Here is a 21150-nt window from a genome sequence, read left to right as displayed (position 1 = left end):
TAAGCTTCACTTCAAAGGTGTGGGAGGAGTGCGGCTGAGGGAACAGATGGCGATTTGATGATGTGCACGCGCATTTTAGGTCAATGCGCAAGCGCATTGACCTAAAAGCCACGGGCACAGCACCAAATCGCCCAGTTGGGTAAAGTCTGTTTAAGACGCTATAGTCTCGCTCTGCTCAATGCGCATGCGCATTGAGAGGCGAGACCAAAAAAAGCTTCCACTTAAAGCCCTGGTGACACCACGATGACGTTGCTGCGCCGGAGTTTCAAAAAGAGAAGGGAAATCCAGAGAGAAAATGACTCACTGTAAAGGATTTCCCTTCCCCTACAAGGCTCACTTGGCATGACGTCATGCCGTAACTTCTCTGCTAGAGAAATGAGCAGTGTGAGCAGGGCACATCGATGTGCCTGCTGTCACTGCAGTCCAGAAAAAAACGGACCGTTGTGCAGGGCCTGACTGGGAATCAAAACCGTCCCTGGCAAAGTGCTCGGCCGGCCCCCACCTCCCCCCGGGGGGTTGTGGGTGCCGCCGAGCTCTTTGCCAGAGCCAGTTTTCGACAGATTTTGTTACAGGGCCGATTTTGCAGCTTTACGGCCCTGTAACAAAAACGCCCCCCAGGGGCCCCAAACCGGACCCCCACCCGTGCAGCGCACCAGGGGATTGCCCGGTGCCTGCTACGGCCAGGGCACAAGCGCAGAGCCTGATAGAGACCCGTTTCAAGGCCCCCTTTTAAAAGCTGCCGGTGCTCAGCACCGGGGAAACCCGGCCCACTTAAAGCCCTGGCTGAGAGACAGGTCCTGGGGGTTAGGGGGGTTCTACGTAAATTGGAGGTTTCCTCGTTGATAAGATTTGCCTAAAGCTCTTAAGAGATAGCAGGTGCTTTTCGTAACAAGCATTGGTAAAGCCAGTAGGTTTCGCCTATGAAAATTGTATTGACTTTGTCAATCTTTTTTTACATATTGCAGAGCAGTTGAGCTGCTGTGCAACATGGCTCAACGTTTTTTCAAAAAGTGCTATTAAATGGACAATGTTGGCCGCGTCATAGCGTTTTGAAAAACATTTTAATCCATGTGCGACAAGTAAAAATTAATCGACAAAGTCAATAGATTTTGCATCGGCAATCGGCAAAACCTATTGGCTTTGCGTGTGCTTTTTTTTTTGCAGACTGTAGTATCTGGGCCACGACCCACTTGGGGCGCAGGCCAGCACAGGCAGGGCCCACACACACACACAGTAGAAGGCACTGAAGAAGTCGTTTGTCTTTGCCTGACCCCTGAACGCTCTCTTTGTTTACTTTGCAGTTACACAAAGTTGCGGTTTTCCTACAAGAACCGAGAGACCGCGAACACCCTCTGTGTGTGTTCAGCATCAATCACTCGTCTGTTTCGGGAGGCGTGGGTCTGCTTGCTTGTTGCTGGCAGTGTGAAATACTTAAGATGGCTCAGTGGGTTGGGATGTGCTGTAGAGACCTCTTTGTACAGTACAGGCACGGTTGTCAGTCCTGCTGGGCTGCCATCCACATAAGAGTGATAAATAAGTACTCTTGACGTGTGGGACTAAATTTGCAAAGCATTCCGGATTGTTGATAAAAGTCTTATTCTAAAAGACAAATCTTTGTATAAACGTTTACACAGATATAGTGAAAAAGTAAATATTGTCCTGTTGATGGAATCAATGTGATATTGGTGTCACTGCACCGTAGAGCACAAAGTTAACAGGCACGGTACAGGGAACATGCCGCCTGAGGGCGCAATGTGCACAGATTTCCTTCTCTGCACGCTACAGAAACACTTATTATAACACCAGGTTTCCATTTAGAGAGCGTGATCCGTCCCTGTGGTATTCAAGCCCAGTTCGAATTACACAAAAATGGTTCACATTGTATTCACATCAAAATCACATAGACTGAGAAGAACCCGCTTGGGTTCAAATATTTTACTCTAAAAACAAGCATGCTAAACTGTGAAACAGGCGCTCCACCGGATGAGCTATCTTCTAGGCGCAGCGTCCGTGCCACCATGCATCACCCCGTGCAGTGTCTGCAAGCACTCCTGGACACTGACTGAGATACATGCGTGTCTCCATATTTCACTGGCCTCTCAACTCCTTCGATACCTTCCTTCCAACCATACCCTTGGCAGTTGACCTTTGTTTTGTAAGAGGTCAGAGGTTAAAGATTAGGGGCTCTGAATACACCGCAGTTCTGATTGCTCAAGGAACCACAAATGAGAGCGAGAGCAATCCGTGCGGTAATATGTTAGTATTTGTTTTGTTAGTTTTATAACTTGTCGTTGTTCTCATGGTTACTGAGATATCTCAGTGGGTAAATGCACCGGCCTGCTGCATAAACATGTGTGCTACCTGCAGGCTTCAAGTCATAAGCCTGGGTATGCCGACTTTGTTCATAACTGTAAAAGGGCTGATGAAACGAGTTCTTTTGAACTAGGTAATAGTACGTTAGGGTACAGTTAGATTATGATTAGGTTATGCAGTTATTGTTAGGTCGTCCACCCTTTCCCAAATGATCACCAAAGATAAGTATTTTCCATGTGCGGAATGCTTTGAAATAAATAGGACCTGTTTTTCTTTCTTCCTCCAGCTGGATGTACCATCCCTGGTCACTGAGCTGAGGCATTTGATCAAAACCACGTGTAAATGAACAGCAACCTGGCTATGATCCAGACCACTCGAACACCGAGCCCAGCACAGAATACTTATATCAGAGTAGACCCCATTTGTCAGTGAGTAGGGTTAGTTACTCCGCTTGAAAGAATGTGATTGTTCATTGAACTGTGACATGAAACCTGTGTTTAGTGCTACAGAGTTAGTTCTTAAGTGTTTAAATCTTCCATAATTTCAATATAGATGATAACACAACTCCAGGCGCAGACATTTGAATGTCAGCGTGGGATTATAGGGACAGCGCTCATTGGATCACATACCAAAGGGGAAAACTTTTTTAATTCCCCTCTGGACCAAATTTCCAGCTGTCTGTATGATTCTTTACCGCCCACTCTTTCGAACATGAATTCAATTCTCCTCCACACTTTTTAGTACATTGATTCCAAATGATATCATCTTTTACGTTAGAGAAACCATCTCAGCCATCCAAGTATTGGGTTTGTACCTTATCTTTGGCTCATCCTGAAGTTGGGATCCTTCTAGACCTGACAGCAGCACACCACATGGTGGACTACAAGCTACTACTAGATCTCAAGCTCCGATACACAGTGGTTTTCATGCTTCCTCTCAAATAAGAGTCAGCCAGCTGGAAGTTCTTCCTCCAACTTGTCAAGCCTACATCACCCGTAGGGTCCTCAATAGGTCCTCCCATTTGCTTCAACTTTCCATCATCTTTTTATGGTTATTACCCGAGATTCTCACCTACATTCATCGCAATCTGAGATGTACCCAGAACTAGAGAGGCCAGCTTTTGGCTGAGAAGTAACTTAGAACTTTTGATAGATTACTATTTAAACGGTGCACAGACTGGCTTCAGGCTGTCCAATAGCCTTCCTAATCCTAACTTCCTTTCCCATAGCCACTGTAGGTAGCTGCATCCCTATACAGAAAGTGTAAAATGTATGGGTATGGATTGAACCCCCACACACCAACAATTGTAGCATTTACAGTAAGCAAAAATATTAGTTTGTAATGCTTCATAGGGGTTTTCCCGCTTCTTCACATGAAACAATAATACAAACTCAAAAGGATCTACCCTGGTTTGACTACAGTAACTTAGGCTATACAAGAGTTCAGAAAAAAGACCGATGATCCAGAATCAAAACTCTCTACTAAGCTTCGGCACAGTAAGCATCCTGATCCTCACAACAGTTTGAGGTACATTGGAAATACCTGTGAGGGCCCTGAATTAGACCACCTCCAATCCTTAAGCAATCAAAGCCTTTGGAGAAGGTGGAAAGAAAGAAGGCAGTTTAAGATCTATATGTAGGCTGGAGAGAACAGATCAAAATGATAAGGTATTGTATTTTTGACCTTGTAATAAGATGAGTTGTTAATGCTGCTAAGGAAGAAAGAAGGCTTCTGTGACTAAGACCTATCTGCACATAATTTAGTGTAATCAACTGATCAGACATTTTTTACATTAGCCGATGCCTTAAAGTTAACCTTGAGGATTAGAAGTTTATCAACAACAAATCAGGCTGACTAGAATGGAGGCTGCGATACTATTAAATAACTAGATTTATACTTAGCAAGGTAGTAGAGTATCCCTCTATACTCGGATAACTATGAGTGAAATTAAACCAATAATAGCTAGTGGTATGCTGGGCGGAGCAGATGTTTTACATGAGAGTTGCGATAAAACATGTGTGATATATGTCCCACCAACTGGATGTAGAATGAGATATTCTTGACGGTTGCTGGGAAATAAAAGGTCATTGAGTGAGGAAGAGTACTTAAATTGTCTAAAGACAGCCTGCTGGTAAGAAAATATTCCAGTAATGCTATGAAACCCAGATTATCCTCTCCAGTAAGGCGCCCAACAGTCATATACAGAATTATCATACCACTGAGAGTGAACCTTGTGTAAAATGTTATAAAATGCACATTCCACTGTTCGAGGCATATGGGCTGCAGATGGTACATTATGAATAGATCGCCATCTGGTGTTGGGCTCGGATGATTGCACTTTGTTTTTCTCTTGGAGAGTCTTTTGTATCTTGGTGACTCCTCCCTTGGTTGGTAGTGCGCATGGGCATCGGCTCCATCCTTAGATTGTTTTTTTCCGCCATCGGGTTCGGATGAGGATCGAGACGCTCCAGATCAACTTCAGAAGAAAGTGATTTATCGGCGCGTATTCCCTTTCCAATTCCACGGTATTGTTATCGAACGCGTTCATTTCCATTCCGACGCGTTGCAAATTCAAAATAGAAGAGAAAAACTTGGATCTACGTCGAAGAACAGGAGGCCTTTCTCGACGCAGTCAAGCCCGGAGTCCATGGAAAGGACTCCATTCAAAAAATGTCCAACGTGTGGTGCTAAGTTCCCACACAAGGACCTACACGAGGTGTGCAACCTCTGTCTATCGCCTGAACACGAATCCAGGGACTGCGAAGCCTGTGCAGCATTCTCCTCCAAGCTAACGATTAGAAATCGTCGAGCTCGAAGACACGAGGTTTCCAGAATGCAGGCGGAAGCGATCCCGGAGCTGTTCGGAGACGAGCAAATCGAGGAAGAAGAGGACCAGTCGGGGTCGGAAGGGGACCAGTCGGAGGTTGAAGAACTCATCGAGCAACAAACCGTGAGTGACGACGTCCCCTTACCGAAAAACCGACCCCGTGCGGTAACGACCCCGCCCTCGGGCCCGGTCAAACCGCTGAAAAAAGTTTCCGACGCCACGCCCTCGGGCCCGGCAACGAAACAGAAACTGAAACCGAAACACTCGGACTCCCACCATTTCGGATCCGAGAAAAGGGCGACATCGACTTCGGCACCGAGGCTACATACAAAGGAGAGCTCGGTATCGAAACATTCCATGTCGAAACATAAATATGACTTATCGCCCAAGATACACTCGATACCAAGAAAGTCGGAATCGAGCAGACATTCGGTGTCGAAAACAACAAGATCTGACGATCGAAAACAAAAGCACCTCTCGGAACCAGGACCTTCGGTACCGATTCAGGAGCAACAGACAGATCCCAAACAAAAGATCTTGTTTATTGATCCACAAACTGGGAAAGTGGTCACGAAGAAGAGAAAGAGTGAACAGTCAGAAGATAAACCTCTTCCTTCAAAAAAGAGAACAATGGGGACGAATATAACTCCTCCTGCTTCTCCTCGTCCTAGAGTCACACCCTCTTCTCCTATTCCTCACAATAGGCCAAATATTCCTACACCTTCCACACCAAGACCAGCTACACCTCAGTCAGATGTAGACAGTGATCTGGGGGAGGGAGAACCTCAAGGGGATGACGAAACTATCCCAGATGAGGAGGACCCATGGGAAAATTATGATGTAGGGTCAGATGAGGACAACGACCCAGAGCTATATCCCTCAAAGCCTTCACCACCTGATGATAACACAGGTTTTGTGCAGCTCATTAATAGGGCAGCAAAATATCACAAACTAGATATGCATACAGAACCTCAAATAGAGGATTTCTTGTTAGAGACTCTACCTAATGCACAGAGAACATCAGGTACTCTTCCTATGTTGAAGGGTCTTCTTAGTCACACAGAGGAAATATTTGAAAACCCAGTGAGAGCCAGGGTGTTAAACCCAAGAATTGATAAAAAATACAAAGCGGCTCCAAAGGACCCAATATTTATTAGAGGGCATGTACCTCTAGACTCGCTGGTGGTCTCAAACGCTCGTAAAAGAGCAAACTCATTATCTACAGGAGAGGCTCCTCCACCAGATAAAGAGTCGAAGTTAATAGATGCATCAGGCAAAAGAGTAGCATCACAGGCAGCGAATAGCTGGCGTATAGCCAATACACAAGCACTACTCGCACGTTACGACAGGGCACATTACGATGAGTTAGAAAAACTTCTCACACATCTCCCAAAAGAACATCAGAAAAAGGCAGATCAATTAATACAGGAAGGTAAAATAATAACCAATACTTCCATTAAGTGTGCATTAGACTCAGCAGACACTGCAGCAAGGTCTATTAACACCAGTGTCATGCTAAGAAGGCATGCATGGCTTAGAATCTCAGGATTCAAACAAGAAGTACAAACAGCCCTACTGAACAAACCATTTGATCAGAAGACATGGTTTGGTTCAAGCACAGACGAGACATTAGAAAAAATGAAGAAAGATACGGAAACGGCTAAGTCAATGGGAGCATTGCAACAGCCAACACACAGAGGTTCCTTTCGTAGATCTACCTATAGAGGGGGCTCAAAGAACACAGGAACGAATCAGCAATCCACATCTTTCACACCAACATCACCCAGAGGTAATTCAAGAGGCAGTTACAGAGGTAACAACAATAAGGGTAGAGGCCGCGGAAATAATAACAACCGCAACGCCTCAACACCAAAACAGTGACTTCATAGAACTCCCCCCAGACCACATAACACCGGTCGGGGGACGTCTATCACAGTTCCTACCTGTCTGGGAAAACATCAAGTCAGACAAGTGGGTGAGACAAATTATCCAACATGGTTATTGCCTAGAACTCACAGCTACCCCACCAAACATCCCCCCCAAACAGCGTCCAATGAGTCAAGATCATCTGACATTGTTAAGAGAAGAAGTTCTAGCACTTCTACAAAAGCATGCAATAGAGAAGGTCCCAAAAGATCAACAAGGAACAGGAGTATACTCTCTATACTTCCTGATCCCCAAAAAGGACGGGTCCCTAAGACCAATATTAGACCTCAGACCTCTCAATGCTTACATAAATTCGGAGCATTTCCACATGGTCACGCTCCAACAAGTACTCCCTTTACTGAAGAAAGGGGACTTTCTTTCTACACTGGATCTAAAAGACGCTTACTTTCATATCCCAATTCACAAAGCCCACAGGAAATACCTAAGGTTTGTGTTAGAAGGACAACACTATCAGTTCAAAGTCCTTCCGTTCAGTGTCACAACAGCACCAAGAGTTTTCACAAAATGTCTAGCTGTGGTGGCAGCACACCTAAGAAGACAACAAATACGTGTCTTCCCATACTTGGACGATTGGCTAATAAAGGCCAAGTCAAAAGAAGAATGTCTTCACAACACACAGAAGACAATTCAATTGCTGCACCACCTAGGGTTCACGGTGAACTACAAAAAATCACACCTGCAACCAAACCAGATTCAGCAATACCTGGGGGCTACAGTAGACACAGAAAAGGCAATAGCATACCCCAACACAATCAGAGTACCGACAATGGTCGGGTTAATACAAAGATTTCAACCACAACACTCACTACCAGCACGAGTGTTTATGCAACTATTAGGCATGATGTCCTCCTGCATACTGCTAATACCACATGCCAGACTACAAATGCGCCCATTACAAGAGTGTCTAGCGACACAGTGGAATCAGGCTCAAGGTCAGATTACAGATCTGGTGTTGGTAAACGACCGGACAGATCGCTCTCTGAAGTGGTGGAACACGGAAAACATTTCCAAGGGACGGTCGTTCCTAGAGCCAATTCCACAAGTGATAATAACAGCGGACGCATCGCTCTCCGGACGGGGAGCGCATATGGACAGATACACAGTACAGGGGAAGTGGAGTGTGCAGCAAAAGAAACTGCACATCAACTACCTAGAACTATTAGCAATATTTCTAGCACTAAAAGCTTTCCAAATGCAAATAACAGGCAAAGCAGTCCTGATCAGAACAGACAACATGACTGCAATGTATTATATTCAAAAACAGGGGGGGACACACTCTCTCCAACTGTCCAGACTAGCACAGGACATATGGAGATGGGCCATTCCTCAAAAGATATACCTGTTAGCGGAACACCTACCAGGAGTTCAAAATCAAATAGCAGACATCCTAAGCAGACAGTCAGAACAAGTACACGAATGGGAGCTGCACGACCAAATACTACAGCCATTCTTCCAAAAATGGGGGCAACCAGAGATAGATCTGTTTGCCAATCATCAGAACGCAAAATGCAAACAATTCGCATCCAGGTACCCACACCAAAGGTCCCAGGGCAATGCACTGTGGATAAATTGGTCCAACAAATTTGCTTACGCGTTCCCTCCTCTACCACTAATTCCATTACTGGTTCGGAAACTGCAGCAACACTCAATGACCATGATACTAGTGGCACCCACGTGGGCAAGACAGCCGTGGTTCACCACGCTGCTACAACTCTCACAAGTACCACATCAAAAGCTAAGGTTATTACCCATGCATCTTACACAGAACCATGGAGAAATAATGCACCCAGATCCCAAACAACTGAACTTAGCGATCTGGCTCCTGAGGTCATAGAGTTTGGGTATTTAGATTTACCACCAGAATGCATGGAAATCATTAAACAAGCAAGACGTCCTACCACCAGAGCCTGCTATGCAGCAAAATGGAAGAGGTTTGCTATACACTGTAACAGTAAGCACATCAACCCTCTGGACGCATCCACTAAACAAATCATTTGCTATTTATTACACTTACAGCAATGTAACCTAGCATATACCTCTATCAGAGTTCATCTCGCAGCCATAGCGGCGTACCTACAAAACAGGCAACATCTGTCACTGTTTAAAGTACCAGCAATTAAAGCTTTCATGGAAGGACTCAAAAGAGTCATTCCACCAAGAAGACCACCTTCCCCAGTCTGGAATCTCAACATAGTGCTTACCAGACTAATGGGGCCACCCTTTGAACCTATGCATAGGTGTGAAATACAATTCCTCACATGGAAGGTGGCCTTCCTCATAGCTATCACGTCACTTAGAAGAGTAAGTGAACTGCAGGCTTTTACGATTCAAGAACCATTTATGCAGCTACACCAAAATAAAGTGGTTCTTAGAACAAACCCAAAATTCTTACCGAAGGTTATTTCAGCATTCCACATCAATCAGTCAGTGGAATTACCGGTTTTCTTTCCAAAACCACAAACAGTAGCTGAAAGAGCCCTACATACACTGGATGTTAGAAGGCCCATATTGTACTATATAGAAAGAACACAAACTTTCAGAAAGACAAAACAGCTATTTGTTGCGTTTTCTCCTACACATAAAGGCAATCCCATCTCCAAAGCGGGCATTGCCAGATGGATTGTAAAATGCATTCAAATATGCTACTTAAAGGCAAAGAGAACATTAACTGTTCCTCCTAGAGCTCACTCTACACGTAAACTAGGAGCATCTATGGCATTTCTGGGAAACATTCCACTAGATGACATATGCAAAGCAGCTACCTGGGTTACACCGCACACCTTCACAAAACACTATTGTGTAGATGTGCACACAACACAACAAGCTAGAGTGGGACAAGCAGTATTAAAAACATTGTTTCAGACAGTTGCAACAGACACGGGCGACCACCGCTAGGGAGAGAACTGCTGTATAGTCTATTCATAATGTACCATCTGCAGCCCATATGCCTCGAACGGAATATGCTACTTACCAGTATGCATCTGTTCTTGGCATAGAGGGCTGCAGAGTGGTACATGCCTTCCCAGCCTCCCCGGAAACCTGTGTCTGTTCCAACATTATCTTATTTAGATACACTTACATGGGCACTCTTATCTGTATTCTACTATACTACTCCATCTAACCCTACTATGGCAAAACAATCTAAGGATGGAGCCGATGCCCATGCGCACTACCAACCAAGGGAGGAGTCACCAAGATACAAAAGACTCTCCAAGAGAAAAACAAAGTGCAATCATCCGAGCCCAACACCAGATGGCGATCTATTCATAATGTACCACTCTGCAGCCAAGAACAGATGCATACTGGTAAGTAGCATATTCCTTATCTGAAACTCTTAATGTGTAAAATATCATTGAATAATGTAATGTATTTGCACTTGTAATGTCTTCTTAATGCAACGCAAGTTAAACATTTTTTAAATCCGAAAAACCCTGTTGTAGTCTTCTTCTTGAGGGATGGCAGGAAGAGTACTGCATCTGTTTGTAACCTTCAAGATTAAAATACAAGTAATATGTCATTTTACACAGTGCACGAACCCTAATCTGTGCAGAGCTTTGATACTTGATGTATACTTCGTTTTGACTTTGATTTCGAGTATAGACATCCTTAAGGGTGCTGCGCTAAGTTTTGTACTCACCTGCTCTTGCATCAGGTGTATTGTCAAATGCCCTGGTCTGCACCTTAGCCTCATGAGTTGTATGTCAGCTACATGCACTAAGTTAAATAGCGTATTGGATACATAATCAGTGTTACGCAAAGCCCTATGTAATCTTTTTGAATGAAAAGTAAAGGTAAACCGCAAATTGAAATAGTTTCTGGAAGAAATACAATTTGTTTTCTTTAAAAAAAAAAGTCTGATGGCCGAGCGTAGCATTAGATAAACGAAACTCCTGTTTCATAGAAATATTTTTTTCCCCTGGCATTTGGGTTCAGAAAGAAACAATTGCAGGAAAACATAAATCCGATCATGGTGTGCACAATGAGTTGGGAAAAATCCAGGTTACCTAAGAATTGTAAGACCAAGCACTCTGTCATTTTTTTTAGCGCAAAGTGAAAATGAACCATCCTTTGAATTAGTATCTGGAAGATATAACATTAAAAAAAAAATAAGTCTGATGGCCTAACGTAACATTATGTAAACGAAACCACTGATTTGCAGAATACTTAATTTTTTTCCTGGCATTTGCGTTATGAAGAAACAATTGCAGGAAACCACATATTCAATCATGGTATTAACAATGAATGAGTTGCGGAAACTCCAGGGATATCAAGTTTATGGTAATAAAGTACTGGGCTGTGACACTGGTCTCACAGTCAGACCTAAAGGGATTTCCTGCAGAAAGTCCCTCGGAGCAACTCTGTGACCAGATGTTGAGCTGAAGATGCTCATGTAAGCGCACCATTTTACTCCCATGTACGCTGAATCATGGTCAACATTTTTCCCTATCTATTGGCTTTGTTTTAACCAATGGAAAATGAGTTGGTGAGCTCCATCACAACCCCATGCGTCTTGTCGCCGGGAATAATAGTCATACACTCCTGAGGCGGAAGCCGGGAGTCAGGAAGCATTTTGTACCTTATGTTCTTTTAGTTTAATTTGCACCATTTTAGTTGATCATAAATCTAGTGTGTGTGTGTTTGCTAGCACCGCCAGTAGATCGTGAATCTAAATCTGTGTGTACATTTTAAAAATCGCCGTTTCTGTATTTGCACTTGTATTTTTAAACATAACGCCTTGCCCAACCTTTCTCCTTGTTCGCCCACAGAGTCCGTGCTGTTCTCAGCGGCCGAGTGAGGGCCCCTGGAACGCGGGACTAGGCAGGACCGAATTCACTTTAGACGCCATATTGGGCGTACCGTAGGATCAGCGGCTAAGTGTTTAGGGCGATTAGGCCCTCCACTACAAAATGCACCTCGGATCTCGGCCGCGCAGCGGACGAGCGCAGCGGGCGCTACGATGGCGCGCTGGAGGTGTGCCAGAGGTAAGCCCGTCTGCGCTCGTCCGCGCTAGGCAGAGCTCAGAGCCAGACATTATAGAGAATGCTCTTCACCCCACACATAGATACACAAGAGATGCATTGCTACACTTGAAAAGAGACATAACGGGCCATTGATTACACTCCGTGCTTGGGGATAGTTCCTCCAATCACTGCCTTTACTGCCCATACAAATTTAAACCAACTGAGCCTCCACAAACTACTCCCATCTTAATGCGCATGGCCCTGGTTAACTGCAGATCACTCCCCAAACACTCAATAGAAATTTACCACACTCTAGAAAATCTTCAGCTAGATGTTCTTTTTCTAACAGAAACTTGGCTGGGACCAGACTCCGACCCGGACATCGTTAAGTCCCTTCCTCCGGGCTTCTTAATCCAACATGTAGACCGATCTAAAGGGAAGGGAGGGGGAATCACCATAATTTATAAAGACCATCTATCCTACCGCTTGCAAGGCAGCCCCCTCCTAGACTGTGAAAATGTCCTATTTTCTATTCAAATCTCCCCATGTAGATCTCTGTCAGGAATTCTTATCTACCGCCCGCCAGGACCCATAGGTCAGTTCAGTGAATCTCTCATGGAACACACCTGCACACTGGCTGCCACCCACTCTACTTTTATGATCCTGGGGGATCTCAATATCCATTTCGACAAAGGTGAAGACAAACTAGCCTCTGATTTAATAGCAGACCTTGAAACCCTCCAGCTTAGGCTACAAAGTAGACAACCCACCCACTCACTGGGTCACCTGTTGGATCCCATTTTTTCCAACATTGATGATCTCACAACCCTAGATCACACCCAGTTACCATGGTCTGACCATTTTCTAATATCACTGAATTGGGGGCTATATAACACCATACGCCCTAAACCTCTACCAAACAAGCCCACTCGCCCTTGGGCCACCCTAGACCCAGAAAAATGGAAGCTAAATCTAGAGCGTTCCCCTCCTATACTTGTCTCCAACCCCGCTCAAGTCGACGCAGAGTTCTCCAAATGGATCGGAGAGACATTGGATAAAACCCTACCTAAAAAATCTACCTGTAAGCCCTGAGGTAAAATTACCTCCCCATGGTTATCCCAGGAAATGCGTCTTCTGAAAAAAAATCTGTAAAAAATCAGAAAGAGACTGGAGAAAAAACTTTGATCCTATTAAAAAGATAGAATATAAACATACTGTTCTTAAGTAGCCAACTATTTCAAAGAAAAAATCAAATCTTCTGCCAACTCATCAAGGGAGACTTTCCAAATCGCAAAAAAACTTCTCAAAGCACCAGACCCTCCCCCTCCGGTGGAGCCCTCAGCTAACTGGTGTAACGAACTTGCTGAATTTTTTGATTCTAAGATTAAAAACATTCTCAACTCCCTCCCGTCACAAACATCCGATGCTCTCCCCCCTGTTAACCCGCCTAGCTCCACTCCCCAAACAGCAGTACATCAATTGGCCCATTTCTCCCCCTTGACAATAGATACTCTCTCCCCAATATTACACTCAATCAAAAGTGGATCTCCAGCTGACCCCGCACCCTTTAACATCTTAAAATCAGTTGCTCCTACCATTCTTCCTTATCTGGCTACCCTGATTAACACCTCGCTACTCCATGGTGTCGTTCCACCTAGCTGGGAAAAAGCAATTGTCAAAGCCCTAATTAAGAAACCACATTTAGATCCACTAGAGCTAAGCAATTTTCGGCCGATTTCCCTGCTCCCAGGCATCAGTAAGATAGCCGAAAAATGTGTCAACCATCAACTCTCTGAATACCTTGAAACCAATGGCCTTCTGGAACCCTCCTAGACTGGATTTAGGCCTGGCCAGAGCACAGAAACCGCGTTGTTGGAGGTTGTCGAAGAGGCAAGAAAGATCATCGACTCAGGAGGATCAGTGGCAGTGACCCTCCTGGACCTGAGCGCTGCCTTCGTCACCGTCAACCATTCGACTTTGGTCCACAGGCTTAGGGACCTTGGAATCACAGGGACGACCCTATCCTGGCTGGAATCCTTCCTGAACGATAGGTCCTTCCAGGTAGCAGATGGTAATTTCATCTCCAATCCCACTGCCATCCATTGCGGGGTCCCTCAGGGGTCATTCCTGAGCCCGACCCTTTTTAACGTTTACATGTCCCCCCTTGAGAAAATCGTCACCCCATTCGGGATCAAGCTTTTAACCTACGCAGACGACACCCACTTGGTAGTTTCCCTAAGTCAGCAAGATCAATCTTTTACCAATCTCTACAAATGTCTTAGTGACATTACTAAATGGATGAACATCTCACATCTTAAACTCAATAGTGACAAGACAGAGATAATGGTTCTAAGCAATCAGTCACTCTTTCAACCCGAGTCCCTGTGGCCCCCCTGTATGGGCACACCACCTAACCCTAAACAGGAAATCAAGAGTCTAGGAATTTGGTTGGACGAAGGTCTCAACTTCTCCACCCAAGCAAGGAAAACGGCCGGCGTGTGCCATGGCCTTCCACGGACCGCCAGAAAAATTCTGCCCTTACTCCCAGCACAATCCCAAAAACTCCTGATTCAGGGCCTCGTGATGTCCTGCCTAGACTACGGCAACGCTCTCTACCTGGGGGCCCCCAAAAAAGTACTAGCAAAGCTTCAGACAGTACAAAATACTGCCGCCCGTCTTCTCACAGGAACTCATAGTCGCTGTTCAGCCAAACCAGCCCTGAACGCCTTGCACTGGCTGCCCATCCAGGAGAGAGTACAATTTAAGGCACTATGCACGACACACAAAATTCTTCAGGGAAAGGCTCCACCTATTTTAAAAGACCTTATCACTCCCTACAATACCAATAGAACTCTCCTCCGTTCCTCACACTGCAACTTGGCATCTGTACCCAGAATTAAGAAGGCCCGCTCTGGAGGTCGACTCTTTGCTTATAATGCTTCCCAGTTGTGGAACTCATTGCCCCCAGACATCCGGGTCCAGCCCAATCTTCTCTCATTTCGTAAGGCACTCAAGACCTGGCTGTTCCCATAATGCTTCCCTCTCGCATCTCGTTATTCTATCACTAGCACTGGGACGCTTACGGGCAGCCATGCGCTTTACAAATCTGTAAAATAAATAAATAAATAAAATTGCTTGGTTGCAGGCCTACCCTATTGATGTCTAATCAGTGGGAGTTTTTGTAAACATAGCTGTCTCACTACAGTTCATTTGAATATCTAACTTGAAGACGTGTAAATATTAACAGTAGAAGGCATGCTGCCACGGATTCTTTGAATCTGGCTACTGGGGGAACGTGAAGACTCTCCTTTCTTACCCAAAACATGGGAATCCAGTTCCATTGTTAAGTTGGGATCCTGTCATTAGAGGTTACTTACCTTGCTTCACACAACTCTTTATTCGGAGTGAACTTTAATGCATTAAATGAAATTTAGGGCATTTACAATCCCAGCGCCTTGAGATGCCACCATCAAGAGTGTGCCACATGTATCATTCTTGTACACTCAAACATGTTACTATTCGATTCACACTCATTGAGTTCAAATGTTAGAAAGTCAATTAGTCCTTAAAGGAGTTTACTCTTTCCTTCCAACCTGTCAATTCGAAATACTTTGGTGGTGAGCAGTGTGCGTTGGCTTATGTTTTCATTGATTGTATTGTTCACAAGCATATAAAATGTACCCTTAAAAACCAGACTTGGTTCAGTAAGTGGTTTGGAGAGGTATTCTTGACTTTCATTTAGGATCGGCCACCACAGTGCTTTTGGTGAATAATTTCATGGATTCACCAATGTCCACAATATCCCAGGTGTTGTGGAAATGCCACCAAGCACTATTTGACATCCTAAGATCTCACAGGGTTGATGACTTGGCCCACCCTGGCCCCTAAGCATCCTCCTGTTTTCTGCCCAGTGCTTGAGGGTAACACAATGTGTGGAAGTACAAAAAATATACACAGCTACCAAAGACGTCCGTTTTCTGCTTCTAACGCCTCCTCCTTGACCCCTCAGACTGGGATAGCAAGGTCTGGGGTTGAGTAACAACACACAAGGTAGGAGTAGCAGCTGGTACCTCGGGTCCAGCTAATCAATCAATCAATCAATCAAGGCATTTGTATAGCGATCTACTCACCCGGGAGGGTCTCAAGGCGCTGGGGGAGGGGTAGGTCACTGCTCGAACAGCCAGGTCTTGAGCTGCTTCCTGAAGGAGAGATGGTCTTGTGTTCGCCGAAGGTGGGTGGGGAGGGAGTTCCAAGTCTTGGCTGCCAGGTAGGAGAAGGATCTTCCTCCGGCGGTGGCCTTGCGGATGCGTGGTACGGTGGCGAGTGCATGGCTGGTCGATCATAGCTGGCGGGTGGGCGTGTAGGTGGTCATGCGGGCGTTGAGGTACTTGGGGCCCAGGTTGTGGAGAGCCTTGTGTGCGTGGGTGAGGAGTCTGAACGTGATTCTCTTGCTGACGGGGAGCCAGTGCAGGTCTCTCAGGTGTCCGGTGATGTGGCTGTGTCGGGGGATGTCGAGGATGAGTCGTGCGGAGGCGTTCTGGATGCGTTGTAGTCTTTTTCGGAGTTTGGTGGTGGTTCCGGAGTAGAGGGTGTTCCCGTAGTCTAGTCGGCTGGTGACGAGTGCTTGGGTGATGGTTTTTCCTGGTTTCGGTGGAGATCCATCTGAAGATCTTGCGGAGCATGCGCAGGGTGTTGAAGCACGAGGATGAGACGGCGTTGACTTGTCTGGTCATTGACAGGGAGGAGTCCAGGATGAAGCCCAGGTTTCGTGTGTGGTCCGTTGGTTTCGGAGCGGTGCCCAGGGCCGGGGGCCACCAGGAGTCTCCCAGGCGGAGGGTGATGATCCCAGGATGAGGACTTCCGTCTTGTCTGAGTTCAGTTTAAGGCGGCTGTTTCTCATCCAGTCGGCGACGTCTTTCATCCCTTCATGTAGGTTGGCTCTGGCGGTGGTGGGGTCGTTGGTGAGGGAGAGGATGAGCTGGGTGTCGTCGGCGTAGGAGATGATGTTGAGGTTGTGCTGGCGTGCGATGGCAGCGAGGGGGCTCATGTAGACGTTGAAGAGGGTTGGGCTGAGTGAAGATCCTTGTGGTACGCCGCAGATGACTTTGGTGGCCTCGGATCTGAACGGAGGGAGGCGGACTCTCTGAGTTCTTCCGGTGAGGAACGAGATGATCCACTCCAGCGCTTTCTCTCGGATTCCGACATTGCTGAGGCGCTTTACTAGGGTGCGGTGGCAGATGGTGTTGAATGCTGCAGAGAGGTCCAGGAGGATGAGGGCTGCTGTTTCCCAGTTGTCGATCAGGGTTCTGATGTCGTCAGTGGCGGCGATGAGGGCGGTCTCGGTGCTGTGGTTGGCCCGAAACCCGGACTAAGAGGGGTCGAGGGATCCGTTAGTCTCGAGGAAGGCGGCAAGCTGTTTGTTGACCGTCTTCTCGATGACTTTGGCCGGAAAAGGAAGGAGTGAGATGGGGCGGTAGTTCTTGAGGTCGGTGGGGTCCGCCGTTGGATTCTTCAGGAGGGCGGTCAGCTCGGCGTGCTTCCAGCTCTCCGGGAAGGTGGCGGTGTGGAAGGAGGAGTTGATCGTGTCTCTGAGATGGGGTGCGATGGTGGCGTCGGCTTTGTTGAAGACGTGGTGTGGGCACGGGTCGGTTGGTGATCCGGAGTGGTGTCTATTATGCGGGTGGTGTCTTCGGTGCCGATCGGGGTCCAGTTGCAGAGGGTGGTGGTGGCAGGCTCTGGTTCGGTGGTAGGGTGCGTGGTCTTTGGTCGAAGCTGTTGTTTATGTCGGCGATCTTGCGGTGGAAGAATGAGGCGAGTGAGTTGCAGAGGTCTTGCGAGGGAGTGATGTCGTTGTTTCCGGCGCTGGGGTTGGAGAACTCTTTGACGATGCTGAAGAGTTCCTTGCTGTCGTGGGTGTTGTTGTCCAGTCGTTCTTTGAGTGCCGTCTTCTTGGTGGCTGATGGTGTTTGCGGATGGCATGCTAAGTGACATATGACACTATTTATGTCTATATATTCCTAATCTGTTTATCTCTGTGGTGGCCTCCGACTGGCTCTGCAAATTATTATCCAGATGTGTTTTAGACACTAGGTGCTTATGTCCAGAAACATGTGGGTAGGGCATCTTCAAGGCATTGCGGCGCCGTTTTCCTTACACCAGCAAAAGGCAGTACCTAGGACTCTGAACTCTGCTGAATGTCCACAAGGATCTCTTCCCAGGTGTTCTTTCTTCGGGGTTTCCTATTACAAGTCTCCACTCAAGTCATTTTTTTTTCAGTCCTTGTGATAGAGGCATGAACCACCCCCACGTGCAGTGCAAGCAATAGACTATAATAATGTACTAGAAGCGTAAGCACACAAAGATCAAAAGAGTTGGGCTGAGTGGAATAGGTTCACCAAATGTCACATACAATAGGCTACTATTGAATGTATAAGGAAAAGATATGCACATGCTATGAGTTAAATAGGACATACTTTTATTTAGACGTAAAAACCTGTTCTTTGTTTCACATATTCATCTTCTGAAATATTCGGTGAAGTTGCATTATTATCAAGTTTCATGCTGTATGAAGTTAGGTAATAGGAAGCATATTTCAGCCACTTATCCTGTCTTTGTTCCAGCAGTATGAGGCGGGCTCTGCTCACTTTGTATGGATACTGCTTTCTTTTGGCTTTCCTGCATGCTTGCAGAATGGTGATTTATTAGCGCTATATGGAATACATAAACAACATATTGTATAGGTTTACTCATTTGTAGAACTCTGCTTTTATAAATTTATATTATCTCTGCATATACAGTCATTTCAGTCGAGGAACTGTTGGCTTGGCATCCTTTATCAGAGCAGAAGCTCAGCTTTTGACTGTCACCCAGGGTTAATATAACATTGGGATAAAATGTTTCCTTTTCTTTTTCAGGAAGTTCTTTGAGAGTGCTTGTGATATTCCAGAGCCAGAGGAAAAGTTTAACATTGATGAATTTTCGGACCTAGTAACTCTAAGTAAACCGGTCATATACATATCTATTGAGGAAATCATCAACACACATTCAGTGAGTATGAAAAGCATTATTCATAAAAGTGACAATGGTTTGCAAAACTGGAATTTAAGGAATTGACCTATAGTCTTGTTTAAAAAAAAAATATGTAGAATTTCATACATCGGAGCTCTATATTTGATATCTTATGTCATAACATTGAAGTAACTCTAATTCATTTCTTTTCTCTATCTTGGCCCCTCTGGTATAGAAAAGTTATATTGGTGAATTCTATTACATGAATGCAGTATAAGAAGTATTAATGCCTCCTAACACTAAGAAACATCTTACCTTTAATTATTTTTAAATTGCACGTAGAACGTTCTTCTTTTCCAGTTCTCTTCTCGGTGTGCTAGTCATGACATGTCGAAATCACACTTTGTATACCAAAACTCCTAAATAAATGGTTAATAAAGTAGGATTTTTCATTTGCTTGCAGTTGTACTGTCATTTCTTTTAGTAAATATATTAGAGTTAAATGTTATGTTAACAAATAGAGTGCATGTACACGCAAGATTTCTTGCTTAGACAGGCAGGCCTTCAAAAGCTTGCTGTGTCTCCGGAAGTTTGGTTCCAGCCCGACTAAGGACAGGAGAGAGTTTCATAAAATATGGGCCAGGATGGATTTGTAAATAATACAAGCTTGTGAGAGGGATAGGTGGAAAATAAAGCGAGGAGGTCTTATAGGCTGTTGAATGATGGCTGTCTTTATTTGTCAAAACATAAAGAAAGCAAAATCGAGGATATAACTGTACATGGTGGGAAGTGTGGAAAAAGGAAACCGCTGTCGTTGAAGCCCTGAAAGCACGTTGGTTGTGGCTTTTTCTCGTCCTTTCCTCAAATGGATGGTGACACCGCCCCCGGTAGAAAGACAAGAAAGATGCGGTTAGATGTTTGTTCTGTTTAGAGCAAGACACAACTAGTGTGAACCGTGCCGCCACCGTGGATGCGGTAAAAAAAAGAACCTCAACCAAGAAAATAGAAGAGGGGGAAAAAGGATTAAAAAATATAGCCCGGCGTGACCGCTGACCGGTATCGTCAGGACCGAGTGAAGGTAAAAAGAAGAGATCCTCAATAGCAATAAAAGCGGCCTAACAGTTTGCCATGGTTCAATTTATCTTGTCCCCTCCTTTTTCTTCAGGAGAATGACTTTTAATCAGCCTTTGTTCAATTCGTACGAGGTATGTGGTTTGCTTTCAATAAGGTGTGCAGGGTGTGGGCAAAAACGTGCGGGGAAGTGAAGAAAAATGGTGCAAAGAAAGGAATAACCCCCACTGTATTGTGCCCCGTGAGTCCCTAGGGCTCGCCACCCCCTCCCTTTCCCCAATCTCAGTGACCCCTGTCCAGCTTTACGTGCCGCAGGGGCGTAGCTCTCCTGAGCTACGGCTGCGTTGTAGCGTCCTCCGGGGGAGTCCACCAATCCTCCGTCCACTCCTCCCGCCCGACGTCTTCTTCCTCCTCATAGCATTGGGGCGTCTCGTCTGCATCTCGTCCTGCGGTTCAGGTCAGCCCATCTGCTTCTCGTCCTGAGGTCCAGGCCAGCCCGTCTGCTTCTCGTCCTGGGGTCCAGGTCAGCCCGTCTGCTTCTCGTCCTGGCTTCTCGGGTGCGCCTACTTCTGGTCTCTCCGTCTCCTGGCTTTTCAACACGTCCCATTCAGCGTCTTCCGGGGTCTCTCTTTTCGCAGTTGTCTCCGCCCCTGCTTTACGCGTATCGTCATTCCATTGGCCATGACTAGGAAGTGGGTGCTCCTCGTCCTGCAGGGGAAAGGGGCCGAAAATAGTTAATTCTTTCTGTGCCTCTTCCGAACTCCTATTAGCTTCACCTCGCATTGTACAGGGTTTTATCCGGCGACTTCCCAGCCCCTTCTCACATCGCTGTTTTAAAAAAAGTTCTCTGTTTGATAAGGAGCCCGAGAAATTTAATTAAGACAGGAGAGACATGTTAAGGTCTATTCAGTTACAGGCTATCCTTGCTGCTGTATTTTGGCTGATTTGTAATTTGTGTAAAGAAGTTGCAGGGAGACCCAAATGCAGGGAGTTTGCCTATTCTAAGCAAGACGCAGTTACCGC

At 45.7% G+C, this 21150-nt stretch overlaps 1 protein-coding gene across 2 annotated transcripts in view; it reads left to right on the top strand.

Annotated features, from left to right (window-relative positions):
- Window positions 1-21150, top strand: part of IQGAP2 (IQ motif containing GTPase activating protein 2) — a 1114959-nt gene that overhangs the window by 964275 nt on the left and 129534 nt on the right. For both annotated transcript variants that reach the window (XM_086960756.1, XM_086960757.1), the window contains one exon: window positions 18963-19095. In XM_086960756.1, the coding sequence (XP_086816882.1) occupies window positions 18963-19095 (133 nt within the window). The remainder of the gene's footprint in view (window positions 1-18962; window positions 19096-21150) is intronic.

Source organism: Lissotriton vulgaris, chromosome 3_1 (assembly GCF_964263255.1).
Source record: "Lissotriton vulgaris chromosome 3_1, aLisVul1.2, whole genome shotgun sequence".
In the NCBI taxonomy this organism is placed as follows: domain Eukaryota; kingdom Metazoa; phylum Chordata; class Amphibia; order Caudata; family Salamandridae; genus Lissotriton; species Lissotriton vulgaris.
Note: the sequence above shows the minus strand (reverse complement) of the source record. Positions and strands in the feature narration are given on the sequence as shown.